A 24,385-nucleotide genomic window follows, 5' to 3' on the forward strand; every position below is an offset into this window, starting at 1 on the left:
TCAGCGCCCAAAAACAACGAATCTAAGGAACAACCTGCAATATTTCATTAAATTTGAGGTAGAATTTGATAAAATTAAATTTGAATATTTTCTAAAAATATTATAAGTTATGACCGTGAAAGATGGTCACATTCGTAGAGTGGAGCTGTCTCTTACAGGTTCTCTCTCTCTCTCTGAAGGTTGATTGCTTTTTAATTTTCTTTCTGAAGATTGGTTGCTCTTTAATCTTTCCAAATAATTTGGTTTCTGATAATGGCATCCCCTGTTTCGTTGGTAGGGTTAGGGTTAGGGTTAGGGATTTGGAATCCATTTGCTTCTCTGATGTGTTGATGTATTCTCAATGGATTTCATATTCAAATTATGTTTGAATAAGTAGGTCGTTTACCAGACATTTTAATTTATAACTTCAACTATGGGATGTAGATGGGGAGTTGTTTGTTGGCCATTCAAATTATGAACAATTGCAGATTACTAACATGATGCATTTCTTTTTCTAGTATTTATCTATTTATGGATAGCTTTCATTCTACCCAATAGAGATCAATTAGTAGTTTGTTTTTAGTAACTTAAGCCGAGGTTAGCCATTAGAGCTTATGTTCTTAGTAGACAATATCATATTATCGTAAAGGTTTGTAGTTCTTAACATGGTATAATAGTCATGCCTTTAACTTAGCAATGTCAATGAAATCCTCAAATGTCGAACAAAGAAGTTGTGAGCCTCAAAGGTATAGTAAAAAAGTGACTCAAAGTGTCGAACAAAAGATGTACTTTGTTTGAGGATTCTAAAGAAAAGAGTTGAGCTTCAATTAAGGGGATGTTGTTTGAGGGCTCATAGGCCTCAGGGGAGGCTCTATGGTATACTTTGTTCGAGAGGAGGATTGTTGGTGGGGAGTCCCACCTTGGTTAATTAAGGGGATGATCATGGGTTTATAAGTAATGAATATATCTCCATTGATATGAGGCCTTTTGGGAAAACCAAAAGTAAAGTCATGAGAACTTATGCTCATATCATTGTGGAGATTTGTGGTTCTTAAAATCTTATACTCTTTAAAACTACCGGACCTAAATGGTTACCTTTTCTCTTGTTCTCTGAATCGCGACACTGCTTGTTCAATGTATAGGCCCCATCAAATACATCGAAATATTTGTCCCTGTTTCTAGTAGAAACAATACAGTTGGTTGATGATAATAGGCATTAATATTACTGTAAGAACTCGAGAGATCATGGTATGAAGTAATAGTCATGGACTTTGTTTAAGAAGTTTTGTCCGCTTTAGCCCAGAAATCCGTGAATTTGGGGAGGTGTCTGTCTGGAGGAAAAATTGGAGTGTTTAGATTATTTTGTCTCATGGTTCAGATTGTTTTTTTGCACAGGTTTATTGCTAATCCTATGCAGTTTTACTTTTAGACTCCTCTGTTCATCCTAAATTCAAGATATCTCTAGGATATACTCTTAAACTCTAGATATAACATATCTCAACAGCTCAAGTCTATGGCTAGTAGATATTGTCTTATTTGGATTTTTCCTTCCGGGCTTATCCTTAAGGTTTTTAAAATGACGTCTGTTAGGAAGAGGTTTCCACACCCTTCTAAGAAGTATTTCGTTCTCCTCTCCATCCGATTTGAGATCTCACAATCCACCCCCTTTGGGGGCCTAGCGTCTTCATTGACACACCGCCCGATGTCTGGCTCTGATACCATTTTATAATAGCTCAAGTTCACCGTTAGCAGATATTGTCCTCTTTGAGCTTTCCCTTCTAAACTTCCCCTCAAAGTTTTTAAAACTCGTTTTCTAGGGAGAGGTTTCCATACATTTATAAGAAATGCTTCTTCTCTTTTCCAACCAACGTGGGATCTCATAATAATTCTCGAGCCTTGTAGATCCTAACATATTCTGTGATGTTGAATCACCAAGGTTTGACAAAGGAAGCCTAACACAAGTACAAGTTTCGTAAACAAGATTACTGAGCAGCAGAATTTGGTTTTCTTTTTAATATAAAACTTAAGAAACAAAAGCGAGGAAGAGAACTGCAGAAATGAATGGAAGAAGCTGCGCAGTGAATGAGTGTCGGTTAAGATGCATGTGAGCAGCAGACACTTTGAATTGTTCAATCACCACCCATTATTTTCTTCTACCATATTTCTCTGTCCAGTGTGCTATGTGTCCTTTAGTTGTGTCTTTTACACACTCACATGAAGGAGGCTCCATGTCATTTATTTTGTTCTTTCAGTCCACAGAATTTCTGGAGGGGAAATTTTCGTTCTCTCTCTTTTATTTTTTGCTGATCGGTGAGGTAAAACTCGTCACATCAGTAGTCACATCTAAGCAGAACGGGAAATTTTAGATGAACCCAAGATCATTCCCTAAGGTTGTTACATAATTAAAGGTTTAAAAAAAAAAACTATTCCATGTAAATTTGCCTAATCCTTTAAATTTCTGAATCATTAGAGTCGAAATTTTATTTAAAATGACAATTGAGATACGCAAATAATACTTATTTGAATTTATGTGGATCGTAATTTGGGTATTGGATATATTGAATGATTAAATTTATCTTATTAGTTCTGGTTCATTTTCTGTCATTTTGTAGTATAAATAGTATCATTTCTCTCCGTATCGCTTATAGAACAAATTCCTATAATTATGAAACCCATATGAGAGACGGAGGAATATCTAGGAAATTCTTATCATTTATTGGATTTGAAGAGGGTGAAAAAAAGACATTCTTAACAAAGTTCCTAGGAAATTCACCTTTGGGAAATTGTTTGTGAATAGGAAAATGAACAATAGAGCTACAACCTAAAGAGTAAAGGGTGCGACAACCATATCTTTGGAATACCATATAGGAAATTGAGCCTATAGAGAGAGATGTTGTAACGAAAGCGGAAGTAGGATCGATCGCGCTCACACACCCACAAATATAGGTTAAACAAAGAGACAAAGATTTACGTAGATGTAGGAGAATCGCTACTTGTTGATGTAGGAGAAAATGAAAATGCTACATTGCTGAAATGTTTAATCAGTGGCGTTGGTGTTGGTTTTTGGTTGATGAAGTTGGGTGAAGATTGATGTCTTGTCATTTTCGACCGCGCCACTATGAGCGTTTCTTTCCTGGACCTTAATTTGTGGTCCTTTTTCCAAATCAATGGTCCTCTTGCTTCATAGGGCACTTGTGACAAATTGCCCTTGTCAAGGACACTGCTAAAAGATGTAGCCTCTGCCTAATTCTAATCTTCTTCCCGCATGCATACAGGCTCGCTCATGGCAAGAGAATGTCTAGGTTGGTGAGATTGGTTTGAACATTATTCTTTTTTCACTCACAAACATGTCTTAAGGGATTGATCATGAGTTTATAAACCATGGAATCTTATACTCGAAGTGGACAATATTAACCATTGGGGAGGTTCGTGATGGTTTATTGTTCAAAATTTGAAACCCTAAGACTAGACTTGAATCTTTTTACAAATCATATTTGAATTCCAATTCAGGGATAGATGTTCCTTTATGCCTGTTCAGAATTCCTTGACCTTGTCAGAGTTCTTATCCAGCCTTTTCTTGTCTTGACTCCTTCCACGTGGCAGACTGTCCCTTTGTTGGGCCTTTTCCTTCTAATGAGCTGGAATAGATTGCCGATCCGCTTCCGCCACCTAAGCGAGGCACGGGGCTTGCCATGCTCTATCACAGTCTTGGTCTGCTTGGAGTCTTTGGTCAAGTGGTGGTTCCATGACAGGCTACAGTTCTTCTCCAGGAACACCTCTGAGACCTTGTTCTGTTCCCATGACCCAACTCCATTTTTCCCAAAGTTGATCGAGATGAATGAGTCTACATAATTTTTGGAGTGGTCCCCATCAAAAGATTAAAATTTTAAAAAACAAAGAACTTGAAAGATACTTGTCAGTGTTGTGTTGTCCAGATGTAAACTAAACTTGTGTTTTGTTTTCCTTGTCCCTTACCCACTTTGCTTCTGTGTTTACCCCCCAAAATTATGTTTAGTTTCTGTCTAATCTTTGAGATTACAGAAGCTGTCTACTTTCATTCTTCGTTATGATTGGAACAATTCAAACTTCAACTTTTCCCAACTGTTGCTAAACAGTCTCCTCCACCGATACTTACTCTGTTCCTTTTTTATTCTTGTACTTTCTGTGTTTCTGACAACCCGCCCCCTTCTGCCAAACCACTCATTTGCCAAGTTAACTAATTTTTGAAATGATCATTAGTTTGTAAGTAATGTATTTCCATCGGTAAACAAATCTAGAAGAGCTTATGATTACTAACATAGCTCTTATTCTTTAGACAAACCCATAATAGTTTTCTTCATGATTCTGAGATTTGAACAGGGAGAAAGGATATATAGATGTGTATAAAGGTGAAAAGGGAAGTACCTTCTTGACTGGTGGAGGCTTCATCGGCCGAGTTTTCCGGCTTCCAACGGCGGAATTCGAAACGGGTGATGAAAGAGGTAAAAGCGAAGATCTTAGAGAGGTTGATGGGAGTTTTCCGGCAGGTTGGGGCTGAAGAATGGTGGCGATGGGGACCTCGTTTGGACGCCAAGATAAGAAGCCTCTCGTTTAAGCACAAAGCACAGACACCCACCACTAGTTCTTTGGGATGGAAGTAACAGGAAGACATTTGAGCTCTATACACATTCATGCTTTTTGATTGTAAGGCAATAAGGTGGGGAGTAGAATGTGAAGTGAAGTGAGAGAAATTGAGGGTTGGAGGTGCGGTTGGTGTTGGTCATTTATAGTCTCTAATAAGATAGGTAGGAAAGTTGGTCTTGGACTTGGCCCCCTTGCTACTACGTTTTGACCCAACCCCATAAGGCCTTCATAAAGATTGAAAACAGCAAAATTGAAGTAGAAGACGATTCTTCTATACACACTTCTCAACCCAATTTCAGCGCGTGTGCTTCATTGACTTGACCCGAATTCAACGCAACCCGGCCCGAAATTTGTTGGACACGATCCGTGTAACCCTACATGTGTCTGCACCACAACAAATCCATTTTAAAGAATTTACCTGGCCCATGTACAAGTTGAAAAGGATTTATTTCGACACACCCCACGGAAACATTTAAAGGGTTTATAAGTAAGGAATATATCTTCATTGGTTATGAGAATTTTTGAAATAGGCTCCATGCTTAGCTTGAGAATTCTATGGTAACTAAGTGTGAGACATGATTTTGATGCTACTCTTTAAGTATAATGGATGGTATGGTATGGTATGGTACGGTTTATTTTAGTAATAAGCTTTCACGACTTTACTTTGGTGTTTATATTTGGTGTTTATATCGGGTTGAAGCATCTACACCAAACTCGAAAGTAGCTGACAGAAGCAGAATTTTCTAAATGCTTTTAAAGCAACATGGGCAATGGAATCCAGATTATAAGACATGATGGAGAACTTGTGGTGGGTCACAAGGCTGTTGCTGATTCCACGCACCGAGTGGCTTCTTTTGTGGGATAAACCGAGAAAAAAAAGGGCAATGCAGTGTGGGCTGGCTATTTAAAAAGTATAGAAACCAGCAATCTGCCAATTATAAGGCTTAAAAAGGCAAAGTAATGGCCACATCCACATGGGAAGAGAGTGAGAGAGTGAGGGAGAAGCTCTGTTTCAAAGTAAGGTTGGGTAGGTAGGCGGCGTCATCATCAACGAGATGAATATCTTACTATCAAGTTGTCTTACATAGGAGACGAAACACTGTTTATAAGAGTATAGAAATATTTTCTCTAGCAGATGCGAATCTCGAAAGAAGCTTAAAATAGAAAGTTCAAAGAGGACTATCTGCTAGCAGTAGACTTGGATTGTTAGAGATCTAGTTTCAAGGATTAACGGCTTCCTTCTCTTTTCTTTCTATTATTGAGTAAAAATGATATCAATTTTGGGTCCGAGAAAAAGATGTTATAGAACAAGTTGATAGGTCAAAAGATTAAGGGTCCAAAAATGTGTTATTGCAATCTCAATAATACTCACATGCACCGTCAATTATCTAAACTTAGACTTGAAAGATAAGTTTGTTGCTCCGTTGGTTATGATAGTGACTGAAAAAGTAGAATCGAACAGAAAGTTTATATAGGATGGTGAATTATCTAAACCTAGGCTTAGAAGTGGAGCCTTTTTGTTGGGTAGTAATGATTTAATGGCATAATTTAGTTAGTTAAGGATATCAGTTTGCTCCCAAATTTGTACACAAAAAGTTTGTTCTTATGGTAAGGAAACAAAAAAGAAGGGAAATTACATCTTTTAAGGTGTCAGAAAAAGAAAATAAAGAGAGGCGTCCAAGCCTGCTACATGTTGGGTTCAGTAAGGATCTACGGCGGTGCCCATAGAACAGGCCCAAACTGGAGCTTAAATTCATCTATTTCAAGATAATTGATTGGTCAATATGGTTTCAGAATGCCCATAAGAAAATGGTTTGGGGAGATATACATTCCAATTCAACTAGCCTAATTGGAATTGTTTTGTTCCGAAGCAAACCATGGGGCGGATCGTCCTATTCAAATATTCACGATTAAAAAACACTGGATTCTCTATTCGAGTAGGCCTTGAAAGGAGAAGGAAGGATGGAATGCCGATATCTGTTAACGGTGAGTTTGAACGGTTACTGACCTTCAAAACCATCTAGACTAAATTCTAAACCGACACGAAATGAATAACGAAACAATGCAGAAAAAAAATGTGAAGATGGGCTGGATTTAGTTTAAGTGGGATAGAGTTGGAAAAAAAAAAGAGGAAGTATGAAATGCAAGACACCTACCATTAATGGAAAATTTGAATGATTGCCTCCCCATCTATATGAACATTTAAGAAACATAAATTATTCTCATTTTTTAATCCAATTTGCCCTGCCCAAAAACCAATGTTTTCTGTCCAGAAAACAAATCTATTACCTTCCAGCACATCAATTTCTAAGGATCCAATAAAAAACAGGCACACACAAGGAGCAAAGAGATCGTTGTTCTGAATTCTCATAGATTGTTAGCAATTACAAGTTGTTAACTCATAGGACGACGATAAACTTGTTAGTTGTTGTACAGATCTCAGTAGTCTGTAGGGTTATTATTGTTTAGATTACACTACAACTTACTTCCAAGGGTCATTCATTCATAAGAACTCTCTTCTCTACCTTCAAGCAATAACTAAGCCAGAAGCCAGAAATTCCTCTGCCATCTGGTGTTGATTACATACCCTCCCATGTCTCTGCTCTGCTTCCTCACCCCAATCGTCAAGCACTCTGCATTGTTTATGCACTGTTCCACCAGATCTCCCGCCCCACCACTCCCACAAAAGCTACGATCAATTCACCAAACCACATTTCAAGTTACAAAAACAATGAATCAAACAGGAATTTGCTTGTTGGATTCGACTCACCAGCTGAGAAACGAAGGCCTTCTCTGTCCTAAAACCAGCACCGACACTTCCAGCTTCTTAACTTGGTTCATCACTGTGCCCAGCTTCGGCCCCTCGATCACCAGCACCTCCACCTCTACCTGAAAAAAATTCATATAACCCACTTGGTAAAAAATGGATGTGAGATCTGAGCATCAAAGATGAAGTAAATGTTAGAAACCACGAATCTACCCACTGGTAGGATGATATTGTCTACTTTGAGTATAAACTCTCATGATCCCAAAAAATCAATCCTTACGGATGATTATTTCGTGCGAACGTTTGACTCCCACCCAACAATTATCAACCGTAAATAGGCTAAGAAAAATGGGGGATGTTTTGAATTCCCTTCTAACCTCTGGTCTGGAAGCCTTGCAAAGGGAGCCAAGAGAGGTAGCACAGAAAGGGGAAGAAGAAGAAGAAGAAGAATCGGTGGAGGAATTGGTGATAACATGCAGGAGAGTAAGAACATCGCCCTTGTTAGCCACATGAGTGAGCGCCCACATAGTTGCATGATTGGATTGTGAAGTATGATCCACCACCACCATCACCCTCTTCCTTCTCGACACTCCGCCATGGTCCATCCCATACATATTAACACCCCCTTCCATCTTCTCATTCCAATGGCTTCCCTCACTGACACGCTCTTCAGAAGCAGGGCTTCTCCTAAACTCCCCACCCCACCTCTTCGATGTTGATCTCGAGCCCTCCCCTCTACTTATCTGCCTCAGAAACGATTCCCCCCTTGGCATTTTGTCGAACACAACGTCTGCAAACAACAGCAGCACCAGAAACAGAAACAGCTTCTACTTTATGAAACTCAGTGGTCTAGATCTGGTTAGGACTGAGGCCAACGCCAAAGCAAAGGCATAATAATATCGATATCTCTTTTGATAAACAGATTTTAAAGCGTCACGGGAAGCGAAGAGATGGGCATTGGGCAGGCGTGGGTTTACTCAACGGCGCGCGCGCGCACACACACACCACCATGGAAGTGAAACACAATCACTGCTGTCTGAGTATGATGATGAAAGGTAAATGATTCCCTCTCTACTTACTCTTTCCTCTGTCTTAAAGGAAAATATTTTTACTTCTGTTTTGGATCTTTTCTCCAGAATCTGCAACCTAAAGTGGGTAAGTACGATCAGATAAATATAAATATTATTTCTGACAAAACTTTAATTAATTGGATTTATTTGGGTTTTTAAATTTTGAATTTTCGAAAATTAAACGTTCATATTATACTATTTGTTTTCTTGACTATGCCTTCAATCATTTAGATTGTATTATTAGTTGGAGGATATTAAATTAAGATTTGCAAGTATTTATTTTTAAAAAAGATTTAAAATTTTATTATCTATTGGAGAATAAATTATTAAAAACTATATGAAATTAAACAAAAACCAATATTATAATTATATTGTAATATATATATAAAAAAAATAATAAGAATGATCATGGGTTTATAATCTAAAGTCACAAGAATTTATGCTCAAAGTGGATAATATCATATAATTGTAAAGAGTTGTGATTCTCATACCCTTAACTTAGTCATGTCAATAGAATCTTTAATGTTGAACAAAGAAGTTGCGAGCCTCAAACATGTAGTCAAAAGTGACTTAAGTGTCAACATAGAATGTACTTTGTTCGAAGGTTCCAAAAAAAGGAGTCGAGTCTTGATTAAGGAGAGGTTGTTTGAGTGGTCCACATGCCTCAAGGGAGCCTCAATAGTGTATTTTGTTTGAGAGGAGGATTGTCGAGGGCTCAACTAACTCAAACATTTTTTTTTTTTTTTTTTTTTAATCTCAAACGAATCTGAATAAATTAGTTGAAGTAATAATAATAGGAAACCATGTCAAAATCAAGAAATTATTACCCAATAAATAAAAAAGAAGGGAAAGAAAGAAACAAGAAGCTATCACAGCCGAAGAATTCATTACAGTGTCCAACGGGGAAAATATTTATTTTATTTTCCTTAAAAGTATAGGCATAATAATGATAAATATTTATTTTATTTTCCTTTATTACTAATTATTTTGTAAATGGGATCTGATGATTGTTATTATTTAATATAAAATTATCTTAATATTTCAGATTAAATTTTTAAACAAATCAGATTCTTACATTATTATTATTATTATTATTATTATTATTACAAATTTGCCACGTGGTTCTGTGGGCCTACGAAATCATTTTGGAGGACAAAATGGTAATAAGATTGATAGTATTGGATAAAATGTTATTTTTCTAATTTTTGAAAGTTTCATAATTTAATAATATTACACTATTTATTTTAACAAAGGCCACATATTTAGATTTTTTAAAAATATAATTTATTAATATTACTTTTATTTTGGTGCTAATTTAATGCTGTTTGAAACAATGGATTCCATTATTTCTGCTCCTACCTAATTAGTGAATAAGCATAGTACTTCACATTAATTTGGTTAATTAATGTTGATGGAAAATATTAGAATTTAAGAGTGTTTTTCTGTTTATGTTATTTCCTCGTCAACCATTATTCAATTTTGTCCACACAACTACTTTTCAAGATTGTTTTTTTTGTACATTCCTATTTGTGTGGACTTTTCGGGTCGAGAGATAGAACACCTACTCAAATAGAGAATTAGAGAGAAAGCGGGGATGAATTTCTTCTTGTTAGAAAAACAAAATTGGGGACGATGATTAGCTTTTTCGTCACTATTTTCGATACTAGACTTGGGTCACATTTGTGCTTTTGTAATAGTAGGAGAACGATTGTGCATCACTTGTTTTAACTAAGCGAACAAGTTAGTCGTGTGAGATTCGGACTTCGTGGACTATATTGGCATATGATCGACCCTCTATTCACGTTTGAGAGAAATGTTTTGAAAAATGTGAGCAAAGAAATGTAATGAAAACAATTTGAAAGAAAATAATAGTAACCACCACAACTTTGATAGCATATAATCTGGATAGAGAGAATTGACAACTAGCCACATCTCTTTATAGTACATTTTGGGGTACTTAAGCACTAATGAGTGTAGACGTAACTATGGTGAGCAGTCAACACCTTTGTATTAACACAACAAGAAAAGTAAAGGTTTATCTAGTATAAAAGTAAGTAAAAAAGATTTGGAACATGCATACAATCATAGACAACATGGTCTAGACAAGTATGATTGGGACATCTAACATGCAACCGTGGACAACATATCTTGGACAAGTATGACCGTAACATCCTTCTCTAATCCCCACTGCTTAATTTCCTACTCCCTACAAAAAATAAATGGACAATTTTACACCGATAGAAAATAAAAATTGGAAGTATAGACAGAGATAGAGAAAAGGTCTTTGTTCCCACTCGTCCCATGGACAACTCTTAAGTGGCTAGGGTTCACGAAAGTCAAATATGGTGGTTAGATGTATGGACCACGTTTGATGAGTATATAGTAAAACCAAAGAAAATAAAGAAGGAATAAACAAGATAGGAAGAATGGTCGACTACCCACATTCCCCTTTAGTACACTTTGGTGTATTTTAACCTTAACGAGTGTAGACATGATTTTAGCGAGCGATCATAAACCCTCATATTAACACAACAAGAATAGTAGAAGTTTATTTAATATGAGAGAAAGTAAAAAGAATTTGGAACGGACATGTAACCATGAATAACACGTCCTAAACAAGCATGATCGAGACATCCAACACGCAACTAACTTCTTCGCTCCGTGCCATGGAATAAAGGGCGGGCGATGTTGTTTAACGGAGGAGTGGCGAGGGGTTGGGAAACGGGAGGGGCAATAATTGTAAGCCAATACGGTCACGTTAACCGAGCCATATGTGTGGGCATAGGGAATTGAATTGGTCCACTAACCCAAACTCATTTCTTTTTATTTATTTATTTATTTATTTATTTGAGAGTAGGGACAAATTAGCAGTCTATCTTTTTCATCTGCGCTCGTGCCAGACGGTGCCCCGTCCCCAGTCATTAAATATTCTCTATTTTTTTTTATTTTCCAATTTTTAAAATGGAGATCCTCTCGTTTGGGCCATTGGCCCAATTACGAGGTTGATATCCAAATACTTATTTGGGCTCAAATACAGGCCTTCTGTTTCTTCTCGGCCCAAATATAATTGGGCCCATTTAATGCGAGTCCATGGACCTAGCCTATTGCCTAATTCTGGCCCATTGTGGCTCCACGTTGTTTGGATAGATTGATTAAATAAATAATAATAATAATAATAAAATACTCATATGTACTATGAGTAATAAAATATATTTTTTAAATAAATAACCGTTCGAACCTCTAACCTTAAAATAACGAACATACAAATGTTTTTATAAAACATGCATGTGTTGTAAAATTTATAAGATTTTAAAAGAATTGATACGAGAATTGTATTTTTTTTTAATAAAAAATATTATAATTAAATTTAATTTTGTAACGAAATGTTTTTCTTTATCAAAATTAGTTAATTTTAGATTTTATTATTTATTTTGTTAAGATTAGTGAATAAATTAAACGAATAAAAAGTATGAAATTGAAAATTAAAATTAAAATTTGATATAATTTGGTAAATTGAAAAATAAAAAGGAAAATTGGTAGGAAATTTACCAAATTCTTTTCTTGCATCTTTTTGCTGCATCAGCATCAACACTGCTCTGACACCGCCACCTGTACCCTTAATTCTTCAAATAATCATTTTTTTAGTATAATTTCTGAAAAAATAATTGTCCACCAATATGCGAGTGCGTTTCTAGTACGCGCACTTCAAAGAGCGTGAGCCTAGTGTCACGGTCATGCTCGTCCAGGGCGTGTTGCTCATGGCCGCATGCCTATGGCAAGCCAAACCCTTGTCGTTGGAAAGTGAGTGCCGCACAATCGCTAGTCCGCTGCCTTTAAAAGTGCGATTGTGTCACCTAGCATCATATGGACTCTATCAGCCAAAAGACAAAAATAAAAAAATTCTTTTGAGAAAGCCTCACCGGAAAAATTAAAAAGCTGAAATTCCCAAAATACCCTCACCGGAAAAGGCATTCCGGGATCAGAAAGTAGCGAAACGCCGTCGTTTGTCAGCTGCAAAAAAGCGGGAATTTTGAGCTCTCCGGCGGGCATAGTAGTCCAAAGAAAGAACTCGAAGATCGAGATTCTGAGCAGTGTCTTTGTCTGCCTCTGTACTCCAAACACGATTCTTTCCTCCACCTTTTAATTTCTCTCTCAAAAACCCTAAAACCCTTTGAATTCATGTAAGAAAAGTATCATTTTCTTTAAAATTTGGTCGTAATTTCGAAAACCCTTGGAACCCTATGAGTGGTTTGAATCTCATTTGCCTCGAATATCATTTTTTCTTCTCTATTTGAGTTCATTTCAAGCTCCATTTCTTGTAGAGAAAAACCCAATTTCTCTCTGCTTTTCTAAGAACAAAGCTTGCAAAATGGCAGCTCGAGCGCTGTATAGCGCTCACAGAGCTTTAAATTTGTTCTTGTTTATTGTTTTAGCCTCATTTTTGTTCAATATAGCTTTCATTAGCGCTAAATCAACCATAGAGCCATGTTCGAACGCCGATTCTTGCAATGCCCTTCTCGGCTACACTCTTTACACCGATCTTAAGGTTTCTGAGGTTGCTTCGCTGTTTCAAGTCGACCCCATTTCGATTCTCACCGCCAATGCTATAGATGTTTCATACCCAGATGTTGAAAATCACATTCTGCCTTCGAAGCTCTTCATTAAAATCCCCATTTCTTGTTCTTGCGTTGATGGGATTCGTAAATCGGTTTCGACACGCTACAAGACTCGCCCATCTGATACTCTTTTGTCGATTGCTGATACTATCTATGCTGGTTTGGTCTCGTCGGATCAGATTCGTGAGGCGAATTCGATATCAGATCCCTCTGTTCTTGATGTTGGACAGACACTTGTTGTGCCACTTCCTTGTACTTGTTTTAATGGGACAGACAATTCTTTGCCTGCTATTTACTTGTCTTACGTTGTTCAACTTGAAGATACTTTGACAGGGATTGCGTTTAGATATTCGACCACTATTACTGATTTGATGAATGTTAATGCTATGGGAAACCCGAGTATTAAGGCTGGTGACATCTTGGCCGTCCCCTTGCCAGGTATGTTTTGCAGAAATTTTGGGATGTTTAATGTTTTGTTGAGTGCTTGATTTTTGAGGCTGTGAATTGTTAGAAACGAATGATGTCTTGTTTGGTTTGCTGCACAATTTGGGTGTTGAAGGAAATATATTGAATAATGTGCCATGTTTAGTCGAAAGGCAGTGTAACAGCTCAACTCCACCACTAGCCGATATTGTTGTCTTTGGTCTCTCTTTTGGGCTTTCTCTCAAGGTAAAACGTGTCTACACCATTATAAGAAATGATTTGTTCTTATCTTCAACCGATATGGGATCTCACAATCCATCCCACTTCGTAGCCCAGTGTCCTCGCTTGCACTCGTTTCCCTCTCCAATTGATGTGGGACCCCCAATTGTGAGATCCCATATCGATTGGGGGGAGAATAAAACATTCTTTATAAGGGCTTGAAAACCTCTCACTAGCCAATGCATTTTAAGAACCTTGAGGGGAAGCTCGAAAGGAGAATCTTAGAGAGGACAATATCTATTAGTGGTTGGCTAGGGCCGTTACAAATGGTATCAGAGCCAAACACCGGACGATATGCCTACGAAGAGGTTGAGACCCAAAGGGGGTGGACACCAAGTGGTGTGCCAGTGATGAAGCTGGATTCCAAAGGGGTTGGATTGTGAGATCCCACATCGGTTGGAGATGGGAACAAAACATTCTTTATAAGGGTGTGGAAACTTCTCCCAGCAGACACGTTTTAAAACCTTGAAGGGAAGCCCGGAAGGGAAAGTCCAAAGAGGACAATATCTGCTAGCGTTGAGCTTAGGCTGTTATAGGCTGAATCATTACTGAAGTTTAGTTTGGATCAAACACTAAAAACAGTCAAAATTTCCTCATAATCCTTTGTAATGCCTACATAATTAACCCCAAAGATGGCCTAATTGTTCCTGAACTTGAGAGGGTATGTTCATTTTCATTTCTACAGCCTGTGCATCTAAGTTTCCAAGATATTCCTCCGACTTCGGCTTGATCGTGCCAAACGGAAGCTATGCGATTACCGCAAGCCATTGCGTGCAATGTAGCTGCGGGCCGGGGAATCGCAAGTAATAATTGGGTAGCTTTTTTTACTTGAATTGTTGTGGTGGTCTGAAGATTGATGGTTTTGATTTGCTTGATTGTCTGTTTTGAAACAGTCTGTACTGCATGCCTGCTCCCTTTGCCGTTTCTTGTTCAAGTATGCAATGCAGAAACAGCAATCTAATGCTTGGGAACTACACTGCTCAGCAGAGTAGTGCAGGTTGCAATGTTACATCTTGTAGTTATGGTGGTTTTGTAAATGGCACCCTATTGACGACGTATGTCTTGTTTCTTCTCGCTTGGTTTCGAGCTTTTCGATTATGTTATTGTTTCATCCAAACAGTCTTTTTGATGAATCTTTATTTGCATTTCACAGGTTGTCTTCGAATCTTCAGCCTCGATGCCCAGGTAACCTTGATTCTCAGAAAAGCTTACCTTTTAGGTTGTTTGGCTTGGTGGGTTTTTCTATGTGAGATCCTATATCGGTTGGAGAGGGAAACGAAACATTCCTTATAAGGGTGTGGAAATCTCTCCCTAGCAGACACGTTTTAAAACTGTGAGGCTGACGGCGATACATAACGAGTCAACTTTAAGATATCTGCCAACCATAATCATGTTGTTCTTCATGGTGATTCTATATTACAGGGCCACAGCAATTTCCCCCGCTTAAAGCCCCACCTACTACAGTAATCAGAGATTCAAATTTTGCACCTGTACCTGCTCCTCAATCTGATGGCACTGGATCACCTGCACCCAGATCAGGATTGATCCCTTCATCAATTGGATCTCTCCCCGGACTCCCGCCAGCCAGTGGCCCCGTTGGTACCGGGTTTAGTTCGCCGTCTTCCAGTTCTTCCTCGTCGTTGGCGAATCCGTTAGGTAGTATCCTTGCTGCCTTGATGTTATTTATCGTTGCCTATTTCTTAACATCATTTTCATTGTAAAGTTTTTTTTTGGTCTTTTTCTTTGATTTCATGTAATTGTACTATCTGTCTTAGTAGATTCCGCTTGTCTGTGTTACCGTTCATGTAAGATTGCTACTTGTTTCTTAGTTATTGTTGGGATGAAGATTCTGTTGCCTAGGGACACTATATTCACGAGAGAGAGATTTGAAATATGTTAAAAGATTTTATTGATTCAAATGGTTTGATTGTGCGACTTTTGTTCTAACCCAGCGAATAAGTTAGCCGGATGAAATTCGGATGCTGCAGACAATATTGATGTATGTTTGAGTCCGAGGTCATATTTGAGAGATATTTTAGAAAGGAAATATGTTGAAAACAATTGTAAAGAAAACAATGTTATAAGCTAAAAATGAGTAGGCAACAACAGTTTTGATAGCATACAACTTGGGTAGGAAGAATTGACTAGTTACATTTCCTATAGTACATTTTGAGGCGTTTTAGACTTTATAAATGTAGACATGATTTTGGTGATTGGTCATATACCCCGTGTTTGTCCTGCTATTCATGACAATCTCTCAAAAAAGAGAAAGTTGGTGTCTTTCCCAATCCAAACTAGCGGAATAGACCTCCTTTAAGACCATAACTTACTAAATAAGCACAGCCATAGACATTTAGTTAGTAAAACTTAGTTTAGAAATATTTATAATTAGTTTCAAAATTTCCCTAATTAATTTTCATATCCAATGGACTCAATGAAACTTGTAAGATTTACTCGAGCAAGCTTGTCATAACACAAAGTAGAACTGGAAATGACGTTTATGTACAAGATTTACAATTCTAACCGTAATTAACACAACTAAAAAGAACGAATAATCAAAAGAAAAAACAAACAATGCCATAAGAAATGTTAACAGTTATTTACATCACTTGATAGAACGAATAATGAACAGGAAAATGAACCCCAAACAATATCTTACATTTGTTGACATAGCTTCTTCAGAGCACCTTCATCACCGCCTTGCTTGTATGGTGAACACCAGTGGCGGCCAGTTTCAATATAGCACGACCCTGGTACAAGCTGCAATATGCAAAACCCGTGACGAACAGACAACGTTATCAAACAATTAATCTGAAACTTAGGACAAAAATTGCTGTTTATATTTAGATAAAAAAAACCTTGGTAAGATCTGATCAAACCTATTTGAAAGATAAGATGATAGATCGACAGAAATGTGTGAAAACACATTGGTTAGATAAAGTTCTTTCTGCCCTTGGGATGAAATTGCAGTGGGATACTAAAACTAATGAATTTGGGAATGACTATTTCTAGGCTCACTAGATTAGCCCATTCAAGAATCAATGAATGAAATGGTAGCATTCATGATAAAGAACTCCAGCTATGTGATGAGGGCTTCTAAGTTTGATGGCAAGCTCCAAGCTCGTGCACATTGGATTTTAAATCCAAGCATGTGTTAGGAATCACGGACCTCCACAATGGTATTATATTGTCCACTTTGAGCATAAGCTCTCATGACTTTGCTTTTGGTTTCCCCAAAAGGCATCATACCAATGGAGATGTATTCCTTACTTATACATACACCCAAGATCATTCCCTTAATTAGCCGATGTAGGACTCCCTCCCAAAAATCCTCCCCTTAAACAAAGTACACCATAGAGCCTCTCCTGATGCCTATGGAGCCCTCGAACAACCTCCCCTTAATTGAGGCTCGACTCCGAGTCCTCGAACAAAGTAGACCCTTTGTTCAACACTTGAGTCACTTTTGACTACATCTTCGAGATTCACAACTTCTTTGTTCGACACTTGAGGATTCTTTTAACATGACTAAGTTAAGGACATGACTTTGATATCATATTAGGAATCACGAACCTCCACAATGGTACGATATTATCCACTTTGAGCATAAGCTCTCATGGCTTTGCTTTTGGTTTCTCCAAAAGGTCTCGTACCATGGAGATGTATTCCTTACTTATAAACCCATGATCATTCCCTTAATTAGCCAATGTGGGACTCCCTCCCAACACTCCTCAACAACATGGGATTTATTCTTATAATTCAACAATCATAAGCAGAGAGCAAATTCTCCTATCAGTACGCTGTTTCATATTCTACATGAGGTATCCAGAAAAACAAAATGGTGATCATTTTCAATAAGACATATAAATGAAGGAAAACTGACCCCGCCAATGCAAGTCCCCAAGTGGCCAAGGAATAAAACAGCAGCCCAGCATGCCAAATTTCAAACATCTTTTCCATTTTGCTGCCCATACCCTTCAGCGCTTTTGCTATTGCTGCAAACAGATAAACACAATTGCACAACATGTCAACTCAACAAGTTCCATTGCTCGAGCGTAATCCCCACGGTCCAGAGGTCAAATTAACAAAACGAAAGACGTACTTTTCTGCAGCTCCTCAGGTGATACGTTCTGCAGTTTCGAAAACTAGAATATTTAAGATTCATTACAGAAATCTAGACAGAAATTTGCATCCAAAGTGATAGGCATACCCGGGTATTCGGGTTGGACATAATACATCTAGCCATGAAGTGGGCAACTGCATCCACCACATGTTCTTCAGATACAATCACATAGCTTTCATCATCAATCCCACTCCATTCTTCAACTTTACTCGGAACCATATCTTCAGTAACCCATATCCACCAACTGGGTGCATCGCGGCTAACATTCACAAGAATCTCAGCTGTGTGCGAATCAGCTCCTAATCAAAGAACCAAACAAGGGAGAGAAAAAACATCAAGCAATCAATATGAAAAATGGATTATGCTTGGTTCAAGAAAGGAAGAAAGGAAGAAAGAAAGACCTGTCGTTTCCCTGAAAGGAAACTCATAGGTAATTCCATCTTTTGATGCTTCGTTGAGGGATTTAATTTCATTCAAGAATTTTTCAGAATCCACTGTCGCAACGAGACGAGCGTACAACTGGGATTTACAAGGTCCAAATACGACTTGAGTTCATCGCAGGAGTAATGATAAACAATACAATAATTGAAAGGAAACAAGTGCCATACTATGATCGTCATGTATTGCGTTCATGTACCCTTAAACAGGAAAAATAATGCAAAACCATTTACCCTATCGGCATAAACTAAATTAGGGCAGGAAACTGGACGATTCGTAATTGAAATTAACGCTCGATTCTAAAAATCAAAGGTAAAATCACATGATCGGTATAAAATAAGTGATGATTCCGAAAAGAGAAGGCAAATAAATCGTTCCAGCCCTAAAAGTAGGAACAGCGCGAAATTTCAATCCAAGGTAAACTAAAAAATGAATCAAAATCAGGCTAAAGCTTGAAAAAAGAGGGCAAACGGATGAATTACATCAGGGGGGCAATCCTTCAACAAGCAGTGCGATTCAGATAGCTGCTGAAGGAGGTCGAGATTTTGCTCAAGCAAATTCCTCAATCTCCGATTCTCCGATCGCAGAGCCTCAAGCAGTTCTTCCTCTGTAAGATTGCGCTCGGCGGCATCGTTGCTAGGTTTATGGTGATGACAACGTTCAATCGCAGTCCAGGCCACGTCTGCGACCTCCATGACCGTCTTGGCCACCTCCAGAGCGCCATGGCCGCCCTTCATCTGGAGAAACCTTCGGTTGCAATCAAATGAACTTCGAAGAGCTTTTTTTCTACGGAACTTCGAAGGGTAATTAATGTAAAACCTGTAATCGGATTTTCGTAAGGATCATTATATATACACACAAATTGATATATTTTGATTGTTATGAATGATTGCAATCAAATGAAGCGGCTTGCAACAGAGCTTGGGTTGATTAAAGGAATTAAATGAACCTACAACTAAAATCATAATCAAATTATTTCAACCTACCAACCTTTTTCAATCACTATAATTATTTTGAAGAACCACGAAAGAATTAGCAAAATTCAAGAACAAACGAGAGGAATAAAAACAAGAATTAAAGGTTTGACTTTTAATTACAAAAGAAATTGCTTTCTTTAACCTAAATTATTGTAATCTATTTTCTAATTTTGGCAATTTTGAAATAAATCCATTTCTAGGTGGATTTTTGCTCATCCTGGTAATTTTTTTCCCGCATTAAAAATGCGTCTACTGAGGAGAGGTTTTCACACACTTCTCATAATCCATCCCTTATGGGGGTTAGCATCCTCTCCTTCACAAAGAAAAATTATATATACACGTCGTGAAATCAACTTATTAATCTGACCTAAACTCATAAATCACAGTCGGAATCGTAATCTTCTTCTAGTGACCCTTGTAGCTAATTACCTAATCATACATGTGAAATTACCACTTACGATTACCCACTTTAGATAATCTTGGTGGCTAATTGTCCGATCACAAAATGTGTAATTACCGTGAAGTAATTTAGAATCACCCACTTTCGATGATCTTGGTAGCTAATTATGTGATCACACAGTGTATAACTACCATAAAGTCATTTACGATCACTCATTTTGAGTGAACTTAGTGGCTAATTACCCAATCACATGACATGTAATTTCAGTAAATACTTACGATCACTCACAGATATAATCGCCCAATTTTAGAAGGAAGAAAAAAAAAAAACAAACAATAAACAAGACAAACAATAAGAGAAATAGGTTAAACGAGTTGATTTCATTAATCAGACCAATGGTTCGATCAATTAAACAATAAAGATTAACATGTAAACCTTCTATAAGTTGAGAAAAAAGTTTCTATTAAAATTCCGACAACTAGAAAAGAGAGTAAAAACGTTTCAATTTCTCGTTTCCTACCTTTTCTCTCTTATCTGTCAAAATTTTTAATGGTAATGTTCGATATAAATCTAAGTAATGATAAAATACGAGACGATTTTGACTTTTGACTTTTGATTTAGACTTATAAATCTTCTAGAAAGCCTCAACAAATCATCGATGTCGAAAAGCTTTTCGTCGACGTCGGAAGCTAAGTATCAGTGTGCTCCCCATCAGAAAGAAGGGTTCTGACTTCATTTGCAAGATCCATAACATGTTTATCTTCCCATCCTGAGCAAAGAATGGTTGAACAGCAAGAACATTTAAGCACAAAACAAGAGAAAAAGCCAAGTTGGATCTAAATTCTACATGTTATAGAGTAGCAGGAACTTACTAAACTCAAGAAGAGCCTTTTCAAGTTGAAAAAGGTAGTCCTTGTTGGGTCCTGAGGGCCCTTGCGCTTCAACTATCTGCCTGCACATTCATGGATCACAAAAAACTAGTTCATTTGAGTTCTGATGCTGTCAAATTGAACTCAAATGATCACTAACCACCACCAATGAACCGACAGTTTAATCGGTTCAGTTCGGGCGTTTTCTGTTTGCTTCACGTTGGTTGGTTTTGCAGTTTTGTAACAGCCCAAGCCCACGCTAGCAAATAATGTCCGCTTTGGCCCGTTACGTATTGCCGTCAGCCTCGTAGTTTTAAAACGCGTTTGCTAGGTGAAAGGTTTCCACACCCTTATAAGGAATACTTTGTTCCCCTCTCCAACCGATGTGGGATTTCACAATCCACCCCTTTTGGGGGCCTAGCGTCCTTGCTGGCACACTACCCGATGACTGGCTCTGATACCATTTGTAACAACTCAAGCCCACCGCTAGTAGATATTGTCCTCTTTGACCCGTTACATATCACCGTTAGCCTCACGATTTTAAAACGCGTCTGCTAGGGAGAGGCTTCCACACCCTTATAAGGAATGCTTTGTTCCCCTCTCTAATTGATTGATGTGGGATCTCACAATGCACCTCCCTTGGAGGCCCAACGTCCTCGCTGGGACACTGCCCGATGACTGGCTCTAATACCATTTGTAACAGCCCAAACCTACCGCTAGCAGATATTATCCGCTTTGGCCTGTTACGCATCATCATCAACCTCACAATTTTAAAACGCGTCTACTAGGGAGAGATTTTCACACCTTTATAAGGAATACTTCATTCCCCTCTCCAACCAACATGGGATCTCACAATCCACCCCCTTCGAGGCCTAACATCCTCGCTGGCACACCGTCCAGTGACTGGCTCTAATATCATTTGTAACAGCCCAAGCCCACCACTAGCAAATATTATCCGTTTTGGCCCGTTACGTATCACCCTCAGCCTCACAGTTTTAAAACGCGTATGCTAGGGAGAGGTTTCTACACTTTTATAAGCAATGTTTCGTTCCCCTCTCCAACCAACGTGGGATCTCATTTAACATTTCTATTGATCTTTTCAAGTCTCAACAAGCGTCAAGAAGTGTAAATATCATATCGAAATCGAACACATACTTAGCAATCTCCTCGAGCGACGCAGGGCCAAGGTAATTCTTGTTTAGCTTCTTGTCTGGAGATGCAATATATCTGTGGCATAGAACTCACTGCTAATATCATTCTCTAGAAAGTAAGTGTAAATATATATTGTAAAATACTGCTACTTACACCATTACTCCAGAAACAACAGGGGTGATAGCCATGGGGTCCTAAAAGGTTGAGCAGCTTTCAATAAGGTAACAGGCACAAATATATCAAGAACGCTTAAGATACTTCAGCCTTGGATGAACTGAAACTTACATTGAAAAAGTCCACATATTCTTTTTTGTCATATTGTTTCTCCCTCACTTCTAAATGCTATGGAACACATGACAAAAACAGAAGAAAAATCGTCAAGAAAGTCGTTACATCGATGAACAATGTCGGTCGATGAACGATCGAGCTACCCAATGCAGGTCAATCAAAGATGAAAACTAATAATAACATAAAAAGGGGATAGAATCAGTGAAAAGGAGAAAATTTTAGCCAACAAAACGTGTAGATAGAAAAGAGTTGAAGAACTTACATTTAGTGCAGCCTCTTTATCCTCTTTTCTGGTGATCTTGTATGCAACGCCCCACTTTGGCCACAAAAGTTGAATGAATTAGCCTCACTTTAATAGCTTTGTTAATCCAAAATTATAATTTTTTAACATGAACATACCCGCTTGAGTATAGTGGAATTTGACGTCTTAAAATATGTTCATGACCCACCACACTAATTCTCGGGAGGTTTTGTAAGAGTCTAAGTCCACCGCTAGCTGATATTGTCCTCTTTGGACTTTTCCTTTTGGGTTCCCTCTCAAGTTTTTAAAACGCATATGTTAGGTAGAGGTTTCTACACCCTTATAAAGAATGCTTCGTTCTCTTCTCCATCCAATATGGGATCTCACAATCCACCCTCCTTGGGGGCCAACATCCTCACTGGGACACCACCCGGTGCTTGGCTCATATACCATTTGTATCAGCTTAAGCCCACAACTAGTAGATATTATCCTCTTTGGGCTTCCCCTCAAGGTTTTAAAACGCATTTGTTAGGAAGAGGTTTCCACACCTTTATAAGAATGTTTTGTTCCCCTCTCCAATCGACGTGGGATCTCACAATCCACTCCTTTTGGGCCCAGCGTCCTCGCTGGCACACCTCCCCGTGCTTGGCTTTGATACCATTTGTAAAAGCTCAAGACCACTGCTAGCCGATATTGTTCTCTTTGGGCTTTCTCTTTTGAGTTTCCTCTTAAGGTTTTAAAACATGTCGATTAAGGAGATGTTTTCACACCCTTATAAGTAATATTTCGTTCCCCTCTCCAACCGACATGGGATCTCATCATTACGACCTAAGGGTATCCAAACATTATTCAACTTTCACCTAAATATTTACGATGCCCTTCATAAACCCATAAAGCTAATATTCCTCCGAATAAACAAGAATCCAAAGCAGTGTCAGACAGGTACCAACTTTGCACCCAAAAGATCAGCAACGCCAATGTTTCTCTTAAGTACTCCACTAATTATAGAGCTAAGGTATCAACTTATTCCAACCTTCCCAAAAAAATGGAGACTCCACCATACATAAACAATATAGAGGCCAAGTCATAATTACAAAACTAAACCCAACATTCATCTTTGGCAATATACTTAATCAAGGAGAAGGGGGAAAAAAATCCAATCAGTAACAGCTAAAATTCCAGAATGATATGAACTTTTGAAGCCAAAAAAGCTTAACATTAAGCTCAAGAAACAATTCCCTCTTCCAAAACCACAACATTAAGCCGATGACAAACAGTACAAGACACAATTAAGAACATCATAGACAAAGCCAAAAGGCTTCTTGTAATGTTTGAAAACAATAACCTCTGATCATCAATCCCAGAACACCAAGAATCACAATCCATAACTAAAGTGGTTTTTGTGCAGAGAAATTAAAGTGGGGTTTTAAAGAACATACACAAACTTCCCCTTCTGCAGGCTCCAATGTCACAGTTCTTCCAGGATATTCAGGCGTGCCTCTATGATCAGTACTCCCTAGTAACAAAAAACACGCACAAATCAAACAGAAAGATATATATAGAAGAAATCCAAAAAACAGAGAGAAATCGGTCAAATGGGGACCTTGATAGAAGACACGGCGGTAGCCTTTGATACAGCCGGGTAATTTTTCGTCGTAGGGGAAGCCAGTTTTCCAAATGAGAGACCCGTACCCGAATACCCACATCACCATTTTTGATCGAAAGTGGCGGAGTAAGGGCGGAGCACGGCGCCTCTGTTATTTCCGCTCGGTTGTGGAGGGGAGATTTCCTTTCCGATTAATAAATGGGAGATGATGATAGCTTCCAATCATAAGGATCAACGTGGGGAATTCGTATTTGATTCCTACTTGGGTGTTTTTGTACGATCCAAATTTTTGCTGTAGTGAATTTACCATAGTGCCCATGAACTAAATTCCCATTTTCATTTTAGTTTATTTGGACAAATATTTATTGATTTTTGAACTAAAATGAATTATTATATATTTTTTTATTATAAAGTATTCCTATTTAAATGGGTATTTTCTATCATTTATTTGTAATTTTTTTTATAGAAATCTCATTTAATTGAGAAATTTCAAAAAAAAAAAAAAAAAAAAAAAAAAAAAAAAAAAAAAAAAAAAAA

General features: G+C 37.9%; 5 protein-coding genes and 1 long non-coding RNA gene across 7 annotated transcripts; 2 read left to right on the plus strand and 4 right to left on the minus strand.

The window, feature by feature from the left end:
• Window positions 1–3,110: 3,110 nt before the first annotated feature.
• Window positions 3,111–4,876, minus strand: LOC111487768. Its single transcript, XM_023135295.1, has 2 exons — window positions 4,384–4,876; window positions 3,111–3,823 (listed from the first exon to the last, which is right to left on the minus strand). Exons 1-2 carry the CDS (start codon window positions 4,649–4,651, stop codon window positions 3,504–3,506), a joined length of 588 nt encoding a protein of 195 aa, XP_022991063.1. The 5' UTR covers window positions 4,652–4,876; the 3' UTR covers window positions 3,111–3,503.
• A 2,070-nt stretch (window positions 4,877–6,946) lies between these two features.
• LOC111487767 lies at window positions 6,947–8,561 on the minus strand. Its single transcript, XM_023135293.1, has 3 exons — window positions 7,747–8,561; window positions 7,373–7,491; window positions 6,947–7,291 (listed from the first exon to the last, which is right to left on the minus strand). The coding sequence occupies exons 1-3, from the start codon at window positions 8,140–8,142 to the stop codon at window positions 7,141–7,143; spliced, it is 666 nt and encodes a 221-aa protein (XP_022991061.1). The 5' UTR covers window positions 8,143–8,561; the 3' UTR covers window positions 6,947–7,140.
• Window positions 8,562–12,489: 3,928 nt separating this feature from the next.
• Window positions 12,490–15,659, plus strand: LOC111487761 (lysM domain-containing GPI-anchored protein 1-like). Its single transcript, XM_023135288.1, has 5 exons — window positions 12,490–13,493; window positions 14,443–14,560; window positions 14,651–14,812; window positions 14,911–14,942; window positions 15,180–15,659. The coding sequence occupies exons 1-5, from the start codon at window positions 12,809–12,811 to the stop codon at window positions 15,476–15,478; spliced, it is 1,296 nt and encodes a 431-aa protein (XP_022991056.1). The 5' UTR covers window positions 12,490–12,808; the 3' UTR covers window positions 15,479–15,659.
• Window positions 15,660–16,239: 580 nt separating this feature from the next.
• On the minus strand, window positions 16,240–19,324 carry LOC111487766. 2 transcript variants are annotated; one of them, XM_023135292.1, is made up of 7 exons: window positions 19,306–19,324; window positions 18,798–19,134; window positions 18,279–18,396; window positions 17,965–18,176; window positions 17,857–17,884; window positions 17,638–17,749; window positions 16,240–16,517 (listed from the first exon to the last, which is right to left on the minus strand). In XM_023135292.1, exons 2-7 carry the CDS (start codon window positions 19,050–19,052, stop codon window positions 16,436–16,438), a joined length of 807 nt encoding a protein of 268 aa, XP_022991060.1. In that variant the 5' UTR covers window positions 19,053–19,134; window positions 19,306–19,324; the 3' UTR covers window positions 16,240–16,435. The 2 variants fall into 2 exon arrangements, with proteins under 2 accessions (XP_022991060.1, XP_022991059.1); XM_023135291.1 differs by lacking the exon at window positions 19,306–19,324 and having other exon boundaries at window positions 18,798–19,217.
• On the plus strand, window positions 19,049–19,382 carry LOC111487770. Its single transcript, XR_002719107.1, has 2 exons — window positions 19,049–19,136; window positions 19,352–19,382. It is a non-coding gene; the product is annotated as an uncharacterized LOC111487770 (long non-coding RNA).
• Window positions 19,383–20,074: 692 nt separating this feature from the next.
• Window positions 20,075–24,079, minus strand: LOC111487769 (gamma-glutamylcyclotransferase 2-3). Its single transcript, XM_023135296.1, has 8 exons — window positions 23,846–24,079; window positions 23,682–23,758; window positions 22,264–22,317; window positions 21,999–22,055; window positions 21,867–21,907; window positions 21,717–21,788; window positions 20,565–20,644; window positions 20,075–20,461 (listed from the first exon to the last, which is right to left on the minus strand). The coding sequence occupies exons 1-8, from the start codon at window positions 23,952–23,954 to the stop codon at window positions 20,382–20,384; spliced, it is 570 nt and encodes a 189-aa protein (XP_022991064.1). The 5' UTR covers window positions 23,955–24,079; the 3' UTR covers window positions 20,075–20,381.
• Window positions 24,080–24,385: the final 306 nt, after the last annotated feature.

This window comes from Cucurbita maxima, unplaced genomic scaffold, assembly GCF_002738345.1.
Source record: "Cucurbita maxima cultivar Rimu unplaced genomic scaffold, Cmax_1.0 Cma_Scf00012, whole genome shotgun sequence".
Classification (NCBI taxonomy): Eukaryota; Viridiplantae; Streptophyta; class Magnoliopsida; order Cucurbitales; family Cucurbitaceae; genus Cucurbita; species Cucurbita maxima.